The following is a 15,781-nucleotide window of genomic DNA, read 5'->3' on the forward strand; positions in this document are numbered from 1 at the left end:
TATCATTTTGTTCTTGTATTTTCTTCCAAAATTCTTGTAAGGTTTTTTCTGTGTTTTCTTTGGTCTGTCTCTCAATCCTTTGAAGACACCTAAATATAATTCTTTTGAATTCCTTATCAGAGAGTTCCAATGCTGTTTCTTCATCAGGGATATGTTCTGAGTCTATACCCTGCTCCCTTGTTCTACCACTTTATCCTGCTTCTTTGTGTGGACAGTGATGGTCTGTTGTCTCCGAGGCATCGTGGCGTTGTTGTATATAAATCTCTGTTAACTGTTTGTGAAGAGCAGCCAAGGGTGATTCAGGCTCTTCTTGGTGGTTTTTTATCATTGGCCCGTTGGTGGAGAAGGAGGTAGTGGCTCTCACTCAATAAGTGAAGTTGCAGGAGGTGTGGGTGTAGTTGTGTCTTATGGGGACTGTTGTTGTCTCCCACTCAGTTAGGCACAAATTACAATTGAGTAACCATAAAAAAAAACTAAATGCACATGGACAAAAAACACACCATGTATTCACACAGGAACAATACCCAAAAAAAGAAAAAAGGGAAAAAGAAGAAGAAGAAACAAAAACACCTGCAATATCTGGGGATAGGGCACTAAAAGAAAAAAGGTAGAGAAGGAAAATAATGAAGGAAAAAATGGGAAAAATGCAAAAAGAAAAACAAGGAATGGGGTTAACCATGAGAAAAAAGGGGAAAAAAGGAAAAAAAATTAAATTAAAAAAAAAAAAAAATTCAACTAGGAACAGGGAAAAGAAAAAATGCTGAAAACTAGGACTTGGGAGGGGAAGAATATGATTAATAGTAAAAGGGAGAAAAGCATTAATAATGAAACAGACAAATAAAAGCAAACTAATCACCTGAAAAAAGAAAACAAAAAAGAAAAAAAAAAATCAATGGAGGATAGGGCGGGGCACCCAGGCTCCGTCTGAGCACACAGACTGTGATGGAGTTCCTGTGGGCCCACAAGGTGGGTGGGAGTGGGGGATGGCCACACTTCTGTTCACCAAGCGGGTGTGGGGTATAAGAGTAACAAGAGGAATGTCGCACTTTTTTAGTCTTGCAGGTTTGGAGTGTCCTTGGGGTTGCTGGAAAGCTGAACCTCTTCTTAAGGCCCTGGAATCTCGGAGAGTGGAGAGCACTGTCTCTTTAAATATCCAAAATAGTCAAGTCACTTGTAACATTCAAAATGGTAGCACCCTCCGGACCGCCAAAAGTCCACAGCTCAGCCCGCTTTTCTCTTCACCTTCTCCGTTTATTCCCCAGCCACCAGAGCAGTCCCCGTGCAGTCCATGGCTAGCAGCACTGAGTTTTAGGTTAATTCTTAGGTCCTACCACCACTTGGGAATCTCCAAGCTGTCTATGCCGTCAGGATTGCTCAGAATTGTTGCCAGACCGCAGCTCCGTCTGTCTCCTTTTTTGGTATTTTCATGCAAATTCTTCTGCTAGTTGGGGTTTAGTCCACTTCTATATCCTTCCCTTCAGGGCTCAGGGGTCCAGGATTATCTTCTGTGTCTGTGTTAATTGGTTTCCCTTTTCTTTGTTGAAGAGGGTCGGTGCATTCTCTCTGCCCAGTCCGCCATCTTACCGGAACTCCCTGGACATCTCTTTTCTTTTCCACTCTCAGATGTCAGCTTTCATTTCTTCTTATCTTATCGATGTTCATCAAATATTTGTAGATTAGATGAATTAATAAAAGTCTAAAGAAGTCAGGTTGCAGATAAATAATGATAAAGAAAGTACGATGGGAAAAAGTACCCATAAGTAAGTGTTCTTACTCCCTTTTCTCTCCTCCTACCCACTGGCAGCATAGTGCCTACAACATTTGATTGCTAGCCAGAAGGCTGGTGGTTCAAACCCACCAGCCACTCCTGGGAAGGAAGGTTGTGCAATCCACTTCTGTAGTGAAACTGCCTCAGAAACCCAAGGAGAGGTCACTATGAGTCGGGTCTCACTCGATGGCATATAACAACAATAGATATTATACTATACTAATTCCCTTCACACTTAAAAAAAAAAAAAAAAATACAAGCAGAAATCTTGACCTTGTTATCACTGTGGGACTAGACTTCAGGAGGATTAAAAATATTGCCAAAAACAGGGAAAGACTGAGGAACTATGGTCCTTGGAAGAAGTAAATGTAAGTTGCCCAGCACCAAAATAGAGTTTGCCCTTGTCTATAGTAGTGAACATTCAGAATATTTAACACCTGTATAGAGCAAACAAAAAAACCAAACAAAATTCACTGCCATTGAATCAATTCCAACTCATAGAAACCCCTTTGGGTTTCCGAGGTGGTAAATCTTTATGGAAGCAGAATGCCCAGTCTTCCTTCCATGGCGTGGCTGGGGGGTTTGAACCACCAATCTTCTGGTTAGCAGTCAAATGTCTTAGGCACTAAGCCACCAGAGCTCCTTTGTATTGAGGAGGTACTGACCAATTAGCACAAATGTCAGACACAATATGAAACAGAATCCCAAGGTCATCTGCAGTCCAAGTGGTAATCCTTTAACTGCTAACATCATGAGGACTACTTTAGGTTCAAGGAAAGGGGCCAGAGAGGTAAAGTGGAGGTGCTCAATGAACATAAATGTTTAATTATTTTAACAAATAGCTCAGCTATCCCAGTGTGTAGCCATTGAATACCAGCTCTGCTTGCATCATTACAGAAGCAAGCTGTTGGTTCAGAAGAAGACCCACTTAGCAGAGAACGGGGGACTCTTCAGGTTCAAAAGAATTTAAATTTTGTTGGGGGAATTCTTTTCTATGACAAGAGTAAACATGAATGTAGACATTGATTCATTCATTCCACAAACATGTATAATGTACTCTTTTACATGGGGTTGCCATGAGTCAGAATCAACTCAACTGGCACTGGTACATGCTAGACACTGTGCCAGGCTGTGTCATGGGCCAGGAGTGGAGGTGGGTGTGTAAAATGAGAGGATGAATCAGAGCCAAGAAGGACTAATGCTTTATATTCCTTATTTCAGTTTCATTACTTAGCTATTTCAGTCAATGAAGCTGAGCTCTACTGTCCTGTTTTTGTTTATAATGTTAATAAATTTTAGAATTCAGTCTTTAAAATGTTCATTTTCATAATTTAGCAAAAAAAAAAAGGAGTCCCAGAAAGAGATAAAGTCTCTTTATCTCTTTAGTTATCGAGAGAAACTTCCTGTGGTATAATTAGTTCAAAACACTGATTTAGTAAGGTGTTACACTGAAAACACTCATAAGAATGCCAATGGCATCTTTCTATGCAAAACTGAAATGTGTGTGTGTGTGTGTGTGTGTGTATCTATGACCATTACTAACTTGTTGTATTCTATGGAAGCAGAGTTTGGACAAAGAGGTCTTATAAAACTCCGAACTTTAAAATTACTGTCAGATCCTATGGGAATAACTTGTAATTCTGGTTGATTGCCTCCTTGGTTATTTGTTGTCATAGTAATAATGATGGAATTGCCATCTCTGAATTGCTAAACAGCATTAGTTTTGTAAAGATTGTTGTGCCACATAACTGAAGAACCACACACATTTTTCTCCCCTACCTCCTGCATGATGAAAAAAAAGACCTATGACTGTGTTAGATTTCTTTTCTTTTCTTTTTCTAAAGTGAGTTTTACCCTATTTAAATGGACACATGGTACAGTGGTTCAAATGACTAAAGTAAGCAGAGAGTTGAGAGCAGACTGCCAAAGCTCCGTGCATTGTTGGTCTAAACAAGACCTGCAAAGAGGTGAGAATGGCCCCTTTTGGGACACAGGAGGAAGACTGCTTGTCTTTGTGATCTGCCTATACAAGCAGCACAAAATAACACAAGAAGAGCCATTTTGCTACAAAAGTCTACCCACCCACTGCCATTGAGTCAATTCTGACTCATAGTGACCCTACAGAGCCTCAGAGGGTTTCCAAGGCTGTAAATCTTTATGGAAGCAGACTCATGTTTCTCCCATGGAATGGCTGGTAGGTCCAAACTGCTTATCTTTGGGTTATCAGTCAAGTGTTTTAACTGCTGTGCCACCAGAGCTCCTTAAAAGTCTACAGGGATATCAAAAACAGGGTAAGAAAATTACATAACTGTATAGTACTTAAGGCATTTGACTGCTAACCAGAAGGCTGGCGGTTCAAACCCACCAGCCACTCCTCCTTGATCCACAAGGAAGGAAGATGGGGCAATCTACTTCTGTAGTGATACTGCCTCGGAAACCCAAGGAGGGGGTCACTATGAGTCGGGATCGAGTCAATGGCGGGAGGTTTTTTTTTTTTTTTTTTTTAATGATGTTGAGCATCTCTTTATGTGTTCAACAGTCATTTGTGTATCTTCTTTGGAGAAATGTCTGTTCTAGTTCTTCACTCATTTTTAAATTCTGTTATTTGTCTTTTTATGGTTAAGTTGTAAAAACTGTTTATGTATTCTGGACTCTGGACTCTTATGAGATATATGATTTGCCAATATGTCCCCCTATTCCATGGGTTGTCTTTTTACTTTCTTGATGGTATCTTTTGAAGAATAAACTATTTTGATTTTAATGATCTCCACTTTACCTACATTTTCTTTTTTGGCTTGTGCTCTTGGTGTTGCAACTGAAAGTTAGGAATATTTACACCTATGTTTTCTTAAGAGTTTTATAGTTTTAGCTCTTACATTTAGGTCTTTCATTGATTTAATTTTTATTATGTCTTGAGGGAAGGGCTCAAGTTCACTCTTTTCCATGTGTGTGTACAGTTGTCTCATGCCCCAAAGATCTTAAGCAGTTTCAGTTTCCATGGTAATAAAATATCCTTAATCATTTGAGGTATTTAATTTTTATTACTGCTGCCACTCTGGCTGGGGGAGGAGCTCAGAGAACGATCCTCCAGGAATGTCTGTATAAATTCTTGCTATCTTCTACTAATGTTCTCTCTTTCTGTGTAAACAGGATCCCAGTGGTGGCGGGGTGAGTGTTGCTGTACTTCTTGTAAAGTGAGAGGCAGCACACAGCCTGTCGAAGCTGCCTTTCCTCAGGAAGTAAGAGCCTCTCCTTGGAGAAGGATACCGTTCATAGAAGAGCTCAGGGCACTTGTGTTTATGTACTCTGTATATATTCTCTAATTCTTGATCCACAAGTAAAAAGGACACACAAGGAGAGGATGGATGTGCACAGTTACGTCTGCTGGTCTCAGCTCATCAAGACATTAGTTTTTCCCAGAGAAGGCTAGAGCTGGTGTGTGTACAGGACTCTGGTGATATAGAGAAATCACAGAGAATTACGGTTTCCAAATATTAGCACGAAGTCCAAGTGCCCACAGTTTGATTGGGCAAAAAATAACACATATTGAAACTGGGAGCACTCTTAGACTATTATTGCTGTTAGCCGCCATCCAGCCAGGCCCTGACTCATCGTGTTACACAGAAGAACTCTCCATAGGATTTTCTTGGTTGTAATCTTTAAGGAAGTAGCTTATCAGTCCTTTTCTTCTACAGAGTTGCTAGAGGGTTTGAACCATCAACCTTCAGGTTAACAGCCAATTACAAACCACTTGTGCCACCTAGGCTTTTTGTTGTTGTTGTTGTTTTACTATAAAACATGAATTAAGATCCAATATGGGACTCGATCTCAGGAGAAGGACTTTATAGTCTTAGAGAGGAGACTTGTTTAAAGTGGGAAGTATGTTCAAAAGTTTGATTGGATTTTTCTGTTGTTAACGTTTTGAGACTACAGTGACCAAAAGAAATGAGATTCTTTTGGAAAATAATTTTGGTGGTAACAACTCCAAGGAAATTAGCAAATGAGGTCATTAAAGCTCTCAAAGTCAACAGCTCTCTCATTTTCATTGGTTGTAGATGCAACTGGGTGTTTATATGACTCTAACATAAGGTAGGGTGAGAGAAGGGATGGGGAACCCTTAATGAGATGAACTGACATAGTGGCTACAGCAATGGGCTCAAGTATATAGTAAAGATTGTGAAGATGGTACAAGATCAGACAGTGTTTCATTATGTTGTGCATAGAGCTGCTGTGAGTCAGACCAAACTGACGGCACCTAATAACAGCAATAGAAAGGATGTCAAAGATCTCCAAGAGAAAAGGAATTGAGAAGTCAAGTCAGATCTCATAAATCTGTATTAACTGCTTTGGAAAAACTCCTTAGAGTGGGAGAAAGCTAAAAATCATACACTGTAACTTTTATAATTATTTCGTTAAAAGGTGGTGGTGGTTAGCGGCTGTTGAGTCCACCCTCAAGTCATTGAGAAACAACGTATAATTGGATCACACTATTGTGATTCACAGGGTTTCCACTAGTTAGTTTTTGGCCATTCTTCCTATTCTGTCTTAGTCCAGTTGTGAGGATTTTTGTTTTCTTTACATTAAGATGTAATCCATACTGCAGACTGTAGTCTTCAATCTTCATCAGTAAGTGCTTCAAGTCATCTTCACTTTCAGCAAGCAAGGTTGTGTCATCACTGTATCGCAGGTTGTTAATGAGTCTTCCTCCAATCCTGATGCCGTGTTCTTCTTCAGATAGTCCAGATTCTCGGATTATTTGTTCAGCATATAGATTGAATAAGTATGGGGAAAGGATACAACCCTGACACACTCCCCTTTTGATTTTCAACCATGCAGTGTCCCCTTGTTCTGTTCAAACAACAGCCTCCTGGTCTATGTACAGGTCTCTCATAAATACAATTAAATGTTTTGGAATTCCCATTCTACATAAGTAAACATCTTTCTGGTATTTGCTTTCAGCCAAGATTCATCTGACATCAGCAATGATATCCCTTGTTCCATGTCCTCTTCTGAATCCAACTTGCATTTCTGGAGGTTCTCTGTCGATATACTGTGCTGCAATCATTTTTTAATTATCTTCAGCAGGATTTTACTTGCATGAGATATTAATGATATTGTTCGATAATTCCCACATTCTGTGGATCACCTTTCTTTGGAATGGGTATAAATATGGATCTCTTTCAGTCAGTTGGCCAGGTAGCTGTCTTCCAAATCTCTTGGCACAGCCAAGTCAGTGCCTCCAGTGGGGCATCCGTTTGTTGAAACATCTCAATGGGTATTCCGTCAATTCCTGGAGCCTTGTTTTTCACCACTTCCTTCAGTGCAGCTTTGACTTTTTCCCTCAGTACCATTGGTTCTTGAACATATGCCACCTCCTGAAATGGATGAAGATCAACCGGTTCTTTTTGGTACAGTGACTCTGTGTATTCCTTCCATCTTCTTTTGATCCTTTCTGAATCATTCAATATCTTGCCCATAGAATCTTTCAATATTGCAACACGAGGCTTATTTTTTTTCCTCAGTTCTTTCAGCTTGACAAATGTCAAGCATGTTCTTCCACTTTGGTTTTCTAACTCCAGATCTTTGCATATTTCATTATAGTAATTGGCTTTGTCTGCTAGATTTGCTCCTTGAAATTTTCTGTTCTGCTCTTTTATCTTGTCATTTCTTCCATTTGCTTTAGCTACTCTTTGCTCAAGGGCAAGTTTCAGAGTCTCTTCTGACATTCATTTTGGACTTTTCTTTCTTTCTCATCTTTTTAATGACCTCTTGCTTTCTTCATGGATGATGTTCTTGGTGTCATTCCACAATTCTTCTGGTTTTTGGTCATTGGTGTTCAATGCATCAAATTTATTCTTTATGTGGTCTCTAAATTCAGGAGGAATATATTCAAGGTCATATTTTGGCTCTTGTGGACTTCTATTAATTGTCTTCAAACTTCAACTTGTACTTGCATATGAGCAGTTGATGGTCTGTTCCACAAGCAGCTCCTGGCCTTGTTTAGGCTGAAGATATTGAGCTTTTCCATCTCCCTTCCCATAGATATAGTAAATCTGACTCCTGTGTATACCATCTGGCAAAATCCCTGTGTATAGCCTCCATTTGTGTTGTTGAAAAAATGTACTTGCAATGAATAAGTCATTCGTCTCGCAAAATTCTATCATGCGATCTCCAGCATTATTTCTGTCACCAAGGCCAAATTTTCCAACCACCGGTAATTCTTTTTTGTTTCCAATGTTTGCATTCCAAGCACCAGTGATAATTAATACATCTTGATTGCATGTTAGGTCAATTTCAGACTGCAGAAGTTGATAAAAATCTTCAATCTCCTCATCTTGGGCTTTGGTGGTTGGTGCATAAATTTGAATAATAGTAGTATTAATGGGTCTTCCTTGTAGGCATATGGATATTATCCTATCACTGACAGCATTGTACTTCAGGAGATATCTTGAAACATCCTTTGTGATGATGAATGTCATGCCATTCCTCTTCTAATTGTCCTTCCTGGCATAGTAGATCATGTGGTTGTCTGATTCAAAATGGCCAAAACCAGTCCATTTCAGCTCACTAATGCCTAGGATATCAAACTTATGCATTCCATTTCACTTTTGACAACTTCCAATTTTCCTAGATTCATACTTTGTACATACATTTCATGTTCTGATTATTAATGGATGTTTGCAGCTGTTTCTCCTCAATTTGAGTTGTGTCATGTCAGCACATGGAGGTCCCAAGAAATTTAGTTTATCCATATCATTAAGGTTGGTTCTACTCTGATGAGGCAGCTCTTTCCAAGTCCTATTTTGAGTGCCTTCCGACCGAAGGGGCTCATCTTCCTTCACTGTGTCTGACAGGGTTTCCAAGCTATTCATAAAGTTGCCCAGTAATGTATCAGACAGTGTTTCTCTGCTATTCATAAGGTTTTTCCTGGCCAATTTTGTGAGAAGTGGATAGCCTCTTCCTTCTTCCTAGTCTATCTCAGTCTATAATCTGCATTGAAACCTGTGCACCATGTGCAACCCTGCTGGCATTTGAAACACCAGTGGCACAGCCTCAATCCTCACAGTAATGTGCAAGCCCCACAGGATGACAAACTGACAGACAAGTTTGCCTCCCTTGGCTGTTGGAAACCTCTCCGCCCTCCCCTTACCTAATTCCTACCTGGACCCTGCCACTTTCGTGGTCCCCAACACTCCCTCCCTTTCCTGGCTCTGGGGGCTGTGTCCACTACATTTAGTACAAGGTAAATATAAACATAAATATTTAACCAAATTGAGATAATTAGAGTATAAATATGTTTCTTATAAATATCTGACAATATTGCAAATTATGTGGTTCTATAAAGTTGTTGTTGTTAGGTGCCATCGAGTTGGCTCCAACTCATAGTGACCCTGTGTACAACAGAACTAAACACTGCCCAATCCTGTGCCAGCCTCACAATCCTTGCTATGCTTGAGACCATTGTTGCACCCACTGTGTCAATCCATCTCATTGATGGTCTTCTCCTTTTTTGCTGACCATCTACTTTACCAAGCATGATATCTTTCTCTGGAGAATGGGCCCTTCTTACAAAATGAGCAAAGTATGTGAAAGGAAGTCTGGCCATTCTCACTTCCAAGGAGCATTCTGGCTGCACTTCCTGCAGGACAGATTTATTCGTTCTCCTGGCAGTCCATGGTATTTTCAGTATTCTTCACCAACACTACAATTCAAAAGCATCAACTCTTCTTTGGCCTTTCTTATTCATTGTCCAGCTTTCACATTCATACGAAGCAATGGAAAATACCATGGCTTGGGTTAGGCACACCTTAGTCTTCAAAGTGACTTCTTTACTCCTTAACACTTTAAAGAGATCTTTTGTAGTACATCTGCTAAGTGTAATATGACATGTGATTTCTTGATGGCTTCTTCCATAGGTATTGATTGTGGATCCAAATGAAATGAAATCCCTGACAACTTCAATCTTTTCTCCATTTATCATGATCTTGTTTTTTGGTCCAGTTGTGAGGGTTTTTGTTTTCTTTATGTTGAGGTATAATCTATAATGAAGGCTGTAGTCTTTGATCTTCATGAGTAAGTACTTCAAGTCATTTTCACTTTCAGCAAGCAAGGTTGTGTCATCTGCATATCGCAGGTTGTTAATGAGTCTTTCTCCAATACTGATGCCATGTTCTTCTTCATGTACTTGTTGTTGTTATGTGTCATCGAGTCGGACTCGACCCATAGCAACCCCTCCTTGGGTTTCCGAGGCAGTATCACTACGGAAGTAGATTGCCCCATCTTCCTTCCAAGGAGTGGCTGGTAGATTTGAACCACCAACCTTCTGGTTAGCAGCCAAGTGCCTTAGCCACTATGCTACCAGAGCTTCTCAAATTATTTGTTCAGCATACAGATTGAATATGCATGGTGAAAGGATACAACCCTGATGCACACCCTTCCTTATTTTAAGCCACACAAGATCCCTTTGTTCTGTTCAAATGACAGCCTCTTGATCTATGTATAAGCTTTTCATGAGCACAATGATGTGTTTTGAAATTCTCATTCTTTGCAACATTATCCATAATTTGTTAAGATCCACACAGTCAAATGCTTTTGCACAGTCAACAAAATACAAGTAAACATCTCTCTGGTATTCTTTGCTTACAGTCAAGAACCAGCTGACATCAGCAGTGATATTCCTCTTTTCACATGCTCTTCTGAATCCAGCTTGCATTTCTGGAAGTTCCCTGCTAATACATTGCTGCAACCATTTTAAAATTATCTTCAGCAAAATTTTACTTGCATGTTATATTAATGATATTATTTGATAATTTCTACATTCTGTTGGATTGCCTTTCTTTGGAATGGGCACAAATATGGATCTCTTCCAATCAGTTGGCCAGGGAACTGTTTTCCAAATCTCTTGGCATAAACAAGTTGCTTCCAGTGCTGCATTCATGTGTTGAAACATCTCAATGGGTATTAATTCCCTCAATTCCTGGAGCCCAGTTTTTTTTGCCAATTTCTTCAGCGCAACTTGTATTTCTTCCTTCAGCACACTTTGTTCTTGATCATATGCTACCTCCTGAAATATCCCACTACATATCTGAATAAATACTTAGTTTTTTGCCCAGAGTTGCATGTTTTGATTCTGAGAACAGTTGGTCATCCTCCACAAGAAAATCTTAGAGACTGGACCTTTCTCTCCCCTCCACCCTTGTAGAGCTCTTTGCCTATGTAGAAATTGTAGAACACTTATTAATCTTCTTTTTCTGTGCACCCTCACTGCATGTACAGCAAAGCCTGACTGGGTGATTTTCACCCCCAGATAAATGTCTTACTCCAAAATCCAAATTTCTTTACTCTTTCCTCAGAGACCTTTGTGACTGACCATGTTGTTATCTTTGTGCTTCTGCTCTGCAATTTCTCCAAAACCTTCTGGAACAAGGCAGAGAGCAGTCATGCTCATGGACCTTGGCATGGAACCCTTTTTGTTTAGAAAAAAAAATGTTTTGAAAAGAAAATGGTCAAGCTTCTCAGAAGCATTTACAGAATAATTTTCTAAAATGTATTCAGGCTTTCAAAGTTTCAGACCAATCTTTGGATTACTCAGAGTACTCTTAGGAATACATTTCAAATTCTTTTGTGTATCAAGCTCCTTAAAGGGAGAATTTAACAGAGCTCAGTGATGCAAAGAATTCATTTGCCTCAATCACTGTACTCTGAGACCTCCCTAAACTAGACTCTGTGTTCCTTGAGGTCTCACTTTTTAAATTTTCCTGGCACATACCCAGTGATGAGTACCCGATAAATATTGAATAAATGAACAAATCAACCACCTAGCAAAGCATTTTTGCAAATTTTGAGTCAAAGCTAAAATAGTCCATCTCCTCCCAAGCTCCATGCAGTGAGGATACATGCAATGCTAAGACGCATCAACCTTCCAATCCTCGCTTTGCTGCCCTATTGAAGACTGGTCTGCTGTGAAATACTGGATTCAGTCTGTCTGTGCTTTTTGAGGCAGAAAGGGCTGACATGCATTTAATAATAAACCCCCGAAAGACTTCCCTTTATTTCATGACCTGAAAGAACCTGTCAAACTCCTTTCTCAGCAGGTTCTGACGTGCTTTTATGAATCATTTAATGGATGGTTCACCTTAAAATCATCCCAAGTCAGACCACTTTCCATCATCCTTATTTTCATATTAGTCCTCAAATAAAAAAGACACATCATGAAGAAAATGAAGCAATAAATGAGCTCAGTAGTCTGCCCAAAAATTTCACAACAGATGCTGGGAAGCTTGTACTTCAAAAGCCAACTCTCTTCTCTCCCTCACTCAGGGCACTTTCATTCAGCCCATTATGTCTTGCTCCATCCCTAAGCAGGATCCTAAGAGTGCAGTCCTAGAAGATGCTCACACACCTCGTCAGTCAAACACAAAGCTGGACTGAGTTTCCCTTTGCTGGGTTGCTTGTCAGATGTCTTACTTGCAATCCTTTCATATTCACCACCCAGCCTCAAGAGATTTTTCTCTTCACCTACACCTATCCTGGAGGTAGAAGCTCTGGTGGTGTACTGCTTAAGGCATTTGACTGCTAACCAGAAGGCTGGCGGTTCAAACCCACCAGCCACTCCTCAGAAGGAAGATGGGGCAATCTACTTCCATTGAGATACCATCTCAGAAACCCAAGGAGGGGTCACTATGAGTTGAATCAGCTCGACATTTTTGGTATGTATCCTAGAGGTTGTGATCTCTGCTGGCTGCCAACTCACTGGAGAAGAAGGAAGGAGAGGGCTTAACTTTCAGGTCGGCTTTTGACTCTCTTCAGGAGGCTGACCCATTCTGACAGCACAGGGGCTTACCTCTAATGCCTCACTGATCACTCACCTTCAGTTTGTCCCGCTGCCTCATGTGGGCCATGAGAAGGTCTCGAGTGGACTGTATGCCTCTGGACAGCTCTGGCTCAGCAAGACAAGCCCCAAACATCTGGAGCATCTGGGCAGTGGTCTTCACTGTCAAGGCAAAGTTTTCGATGGCCTGGAAGGTCAGACAATCACAACAATGTCAAGAAATTAGCATCGAACAATATGTTCTCTCAATACAGGAGCAGTAAACCTAGCTATCTCAATAGAAGAGCAGCAGACCTAGGAACAAGGGAAACCCTCACTGAGATGAATTGACACAATAGTCACAACAATTAAGTCAAATATGAAGGTGGCAGAGGACTGGACAAAGTTTTATTCTATTATACATAAGGTTACCATGGGTTAGAGCCAACTTGATGCAACTAACAACTAACAACAAAAAACTAGAGCTACCATTTGCTGAGTACCTGCAATGTGCCACACACTGTATTCAGTGCTATACATTTGTCTCTTATTTCAATAATCCCATGTGGTAGATATTTTATCTCCATTTTATATGTGAGGGAGCTGAAGCTCCAGCAGGTTAAGTGAATTTCTCAAGATCAAATTGCAAGAAAGGAAGGAAGGGAGGACTCAATTAAGGTCAGCTGCTTCACATTTGTGGCTCTGTTCAGTAGTATCAGAAAACCCAACATTAAGTATCACTCAAGATGTACATGAGGTGAAATGCTGAAAAGGGCAGGACCACCCAAACTTCCATCTAAAAAACTTTCTTCTCCTCTATCTTTATATTGCCTCCAACACCTCAACAGCCTCTGAAAACCTTGTCAAGTGCTGCTGAGAGGAAATAATTGAAGAAAAAGATGAACGTAGTGACAAGTCGTTAGTGATCTTCCAGAGAGTTATTTCTGTAAGATGTGGGGAGAAGTCAGGGATCTTTACTTTTCACATCCCCTTTATAAAAATTTGCCTGTCCTTTGTTCCTGGATCTTGGCTGAAAGCAGAGAATACCACAAGAATGTTTACTTGTGTTTTATTGACTATGCAAAGCCATTCAACTGTGTGGATCATAACAAATTATATAGATAGGACTATAAAGAATGGGCATTCCAGAACACTCAATTGTGCTCATGTGGAACTAGTACATAGACCAAGAGGCAGTCGTTTGAACAGAATGAGGGGATACAGCACGGTTTCAAATCAGGAAAAGTGTGTGCTAAATTGTATCCCTTCAGCATGTGTATTCAATCTGTATGCTGAGCAAATAATCCGAGACGCTGGACTATATGAAGAACACAGCATCAGAATTGGAGGCAGACTCATTAACAACCTGTGATATGCAGATGACTCAACCTTGCTTGCTGAAAGTGAAGAGCACTTACTGATGGAAATCAAAGACTATGCCCCTCAGTATGGATTACACCTCAATATAAGGAAAACAAAAATCATCACAACTGAACCACTAAGCAACATCATTATAAACAGAGAAAATATTGAGCTTATCATGATTTCATGTTACTTGGATCCACAATCAATGCCCATGGAAGCTGCAGTCAAGAAATCAAATGATGTATTGTGTTGGGCTAATCTGCTGCAAAAAAAACCTCTCCTTAAAGTTTTAAAAAGCAAAGATGTCACTTTGAGAACTAAGGCGCACCTGACCCAACCCATGGAATTTTCAATCGCCTCATGTGAATGTAAAATCCAGACAATTAATAAAGAAGACCAAGGACCAAAGAAGAACTGATGTATTTGCATCATGGTGTTGGCAAAGAATATTCACCATGCCATGGATTTCTGGAAGAATGAACAAATCTGTCTTGGAACAGCCACAATGCTCCTTAGAAGCAAACATAGTGAGACTTTGTCTCATATACTATGGACATGTTATCAGCAGGGAGAGAAGGACTTCATGCTTGCTCAAGTAGAGGCTCAGTAAAAAAAGTAGAAGACTGGATTGACACAGTGGGTGCAACAGTGGGCTCAAACATAGCAATGATTGTGAGGATGGCACAGGACCAGGCAATTGTTTGTTCTTTTGTACATAGGGTTGCTATGAATTGTAACTGAGTTGACGGCGCCTGACAGCAACAACCACACTCCACTGTGGATCTCATGTTGAACACTTCTGTTATTAATAAAGGCACATTTTTTTTCTTTTGCAGATAAATTTTGCAATGAAAGGCATTTTCATAGAATACAACATTTTCAATATTAGTTAATAAATGTTATCTTTTATCCAACATGGAAACAATATACTGTGGCAGAGTAGTGTGGTGGAGCCGACTTGATGGCATCTAACAACGACAACATCTTAAGAAAGTAGAGTAAGAATAGCACACTAAGCCCATAGTAACCAGGAGGAAGGAAAAAAAAAAAAAAAGGATTAGATCAGAAATTCATGAAACAGAGAAGAGAAAATCAATAAAACCAAAAATTTGTTCTTTGAAAATATCAACACAATTGACAAATTTCTACCCAGAATGACTTAGAAAAGAAGAAAGAAGACTCAAATTACTAAAATCAGAAATGAAGAAGGGGACATTACCTTCAACCTTACAGAAATTAAAAGGATTATAAGCAAATACTGTGAATAAAATTTATGCCAACAAATTAGATAAATCAAATGAAATGGACATATTCCTAGAAAGATATAAACTACCAAAAGTGACTCAAGGATTAACAGAAAATCTGAATAGATATATAAAAAATAAAGAGATTGAATTAATAATAATAATAAACTACCCACAAAGAATAGCCCAGGCCCAGATGGCTTTACTGGTAAATTCTATAAAAACACTTAAAGAATCAATACCACAAACTCTTCCAAAAGCCAGTATAATACTGATACCAGAACTAGAAAAATACAACACGCACACACAAACTAGAAAACAAAACAACAACAAAAAACTACAGACCAATTGTCTTCTATGAATATAGACACAAAAACACTCAACAAAATACCAGAAGACTGAATCCATCAATTCAAAAAAGGATTATACACCATAACAAAATGGAATTTACCCCAACAATATACAGATGATTTAACAACACACACACAAAAATCAATCAATGTAGTACATCATATCAATACAATTGTTGTTGTTGTTAAGTGCCGTCGAGTCGTTTCCGACTCATAGCGACCCCATGCACAGCAGAACGAAACA

At 39.6% G+C, this 15,781-nt stretch overlaps 1 protein-coding gene across 1 annotated transcript in view; it reads right to left on the minus strand.

Annotated features, from left to right (window-relative positions):
• The window catches only part of MCF2L2 (MCF.2 cell line derived transforming sequence-like 2), a 334,093-nt gene that overhangs the window by 203,435 nt on the left and 114,877 nt on the right, over nt 1–15,781 (minus strand). The window contains exon 7 of the mRNA XM_007936022.1: nt 12,637–12,786. Coding sequence (XP_007934213.1) covers nt 12,637–12,786 — 150 coding nt within the window. The remainder of the gene's footprint in view (nt 1–12,636; nt 12,787–15,781) is intronic.

The sequence above is a fragment of the Orycteropus afer genome, unplaced genomic scaffold (assembly GCF_000298275.1).
Source record: "Orycteropus afer afer isolate SDZICR_OR568_19922 unplaced genomic scaffold, OryAfe1.0 scaffold00032, whole genome shotgun sequence".
Lineage (NCBI taxonomy): Eukaryota > Metazoa > Chordata > Mammalia > Tubulidentata > Orycteropodidae > Orycteropus > Orycteropus afer.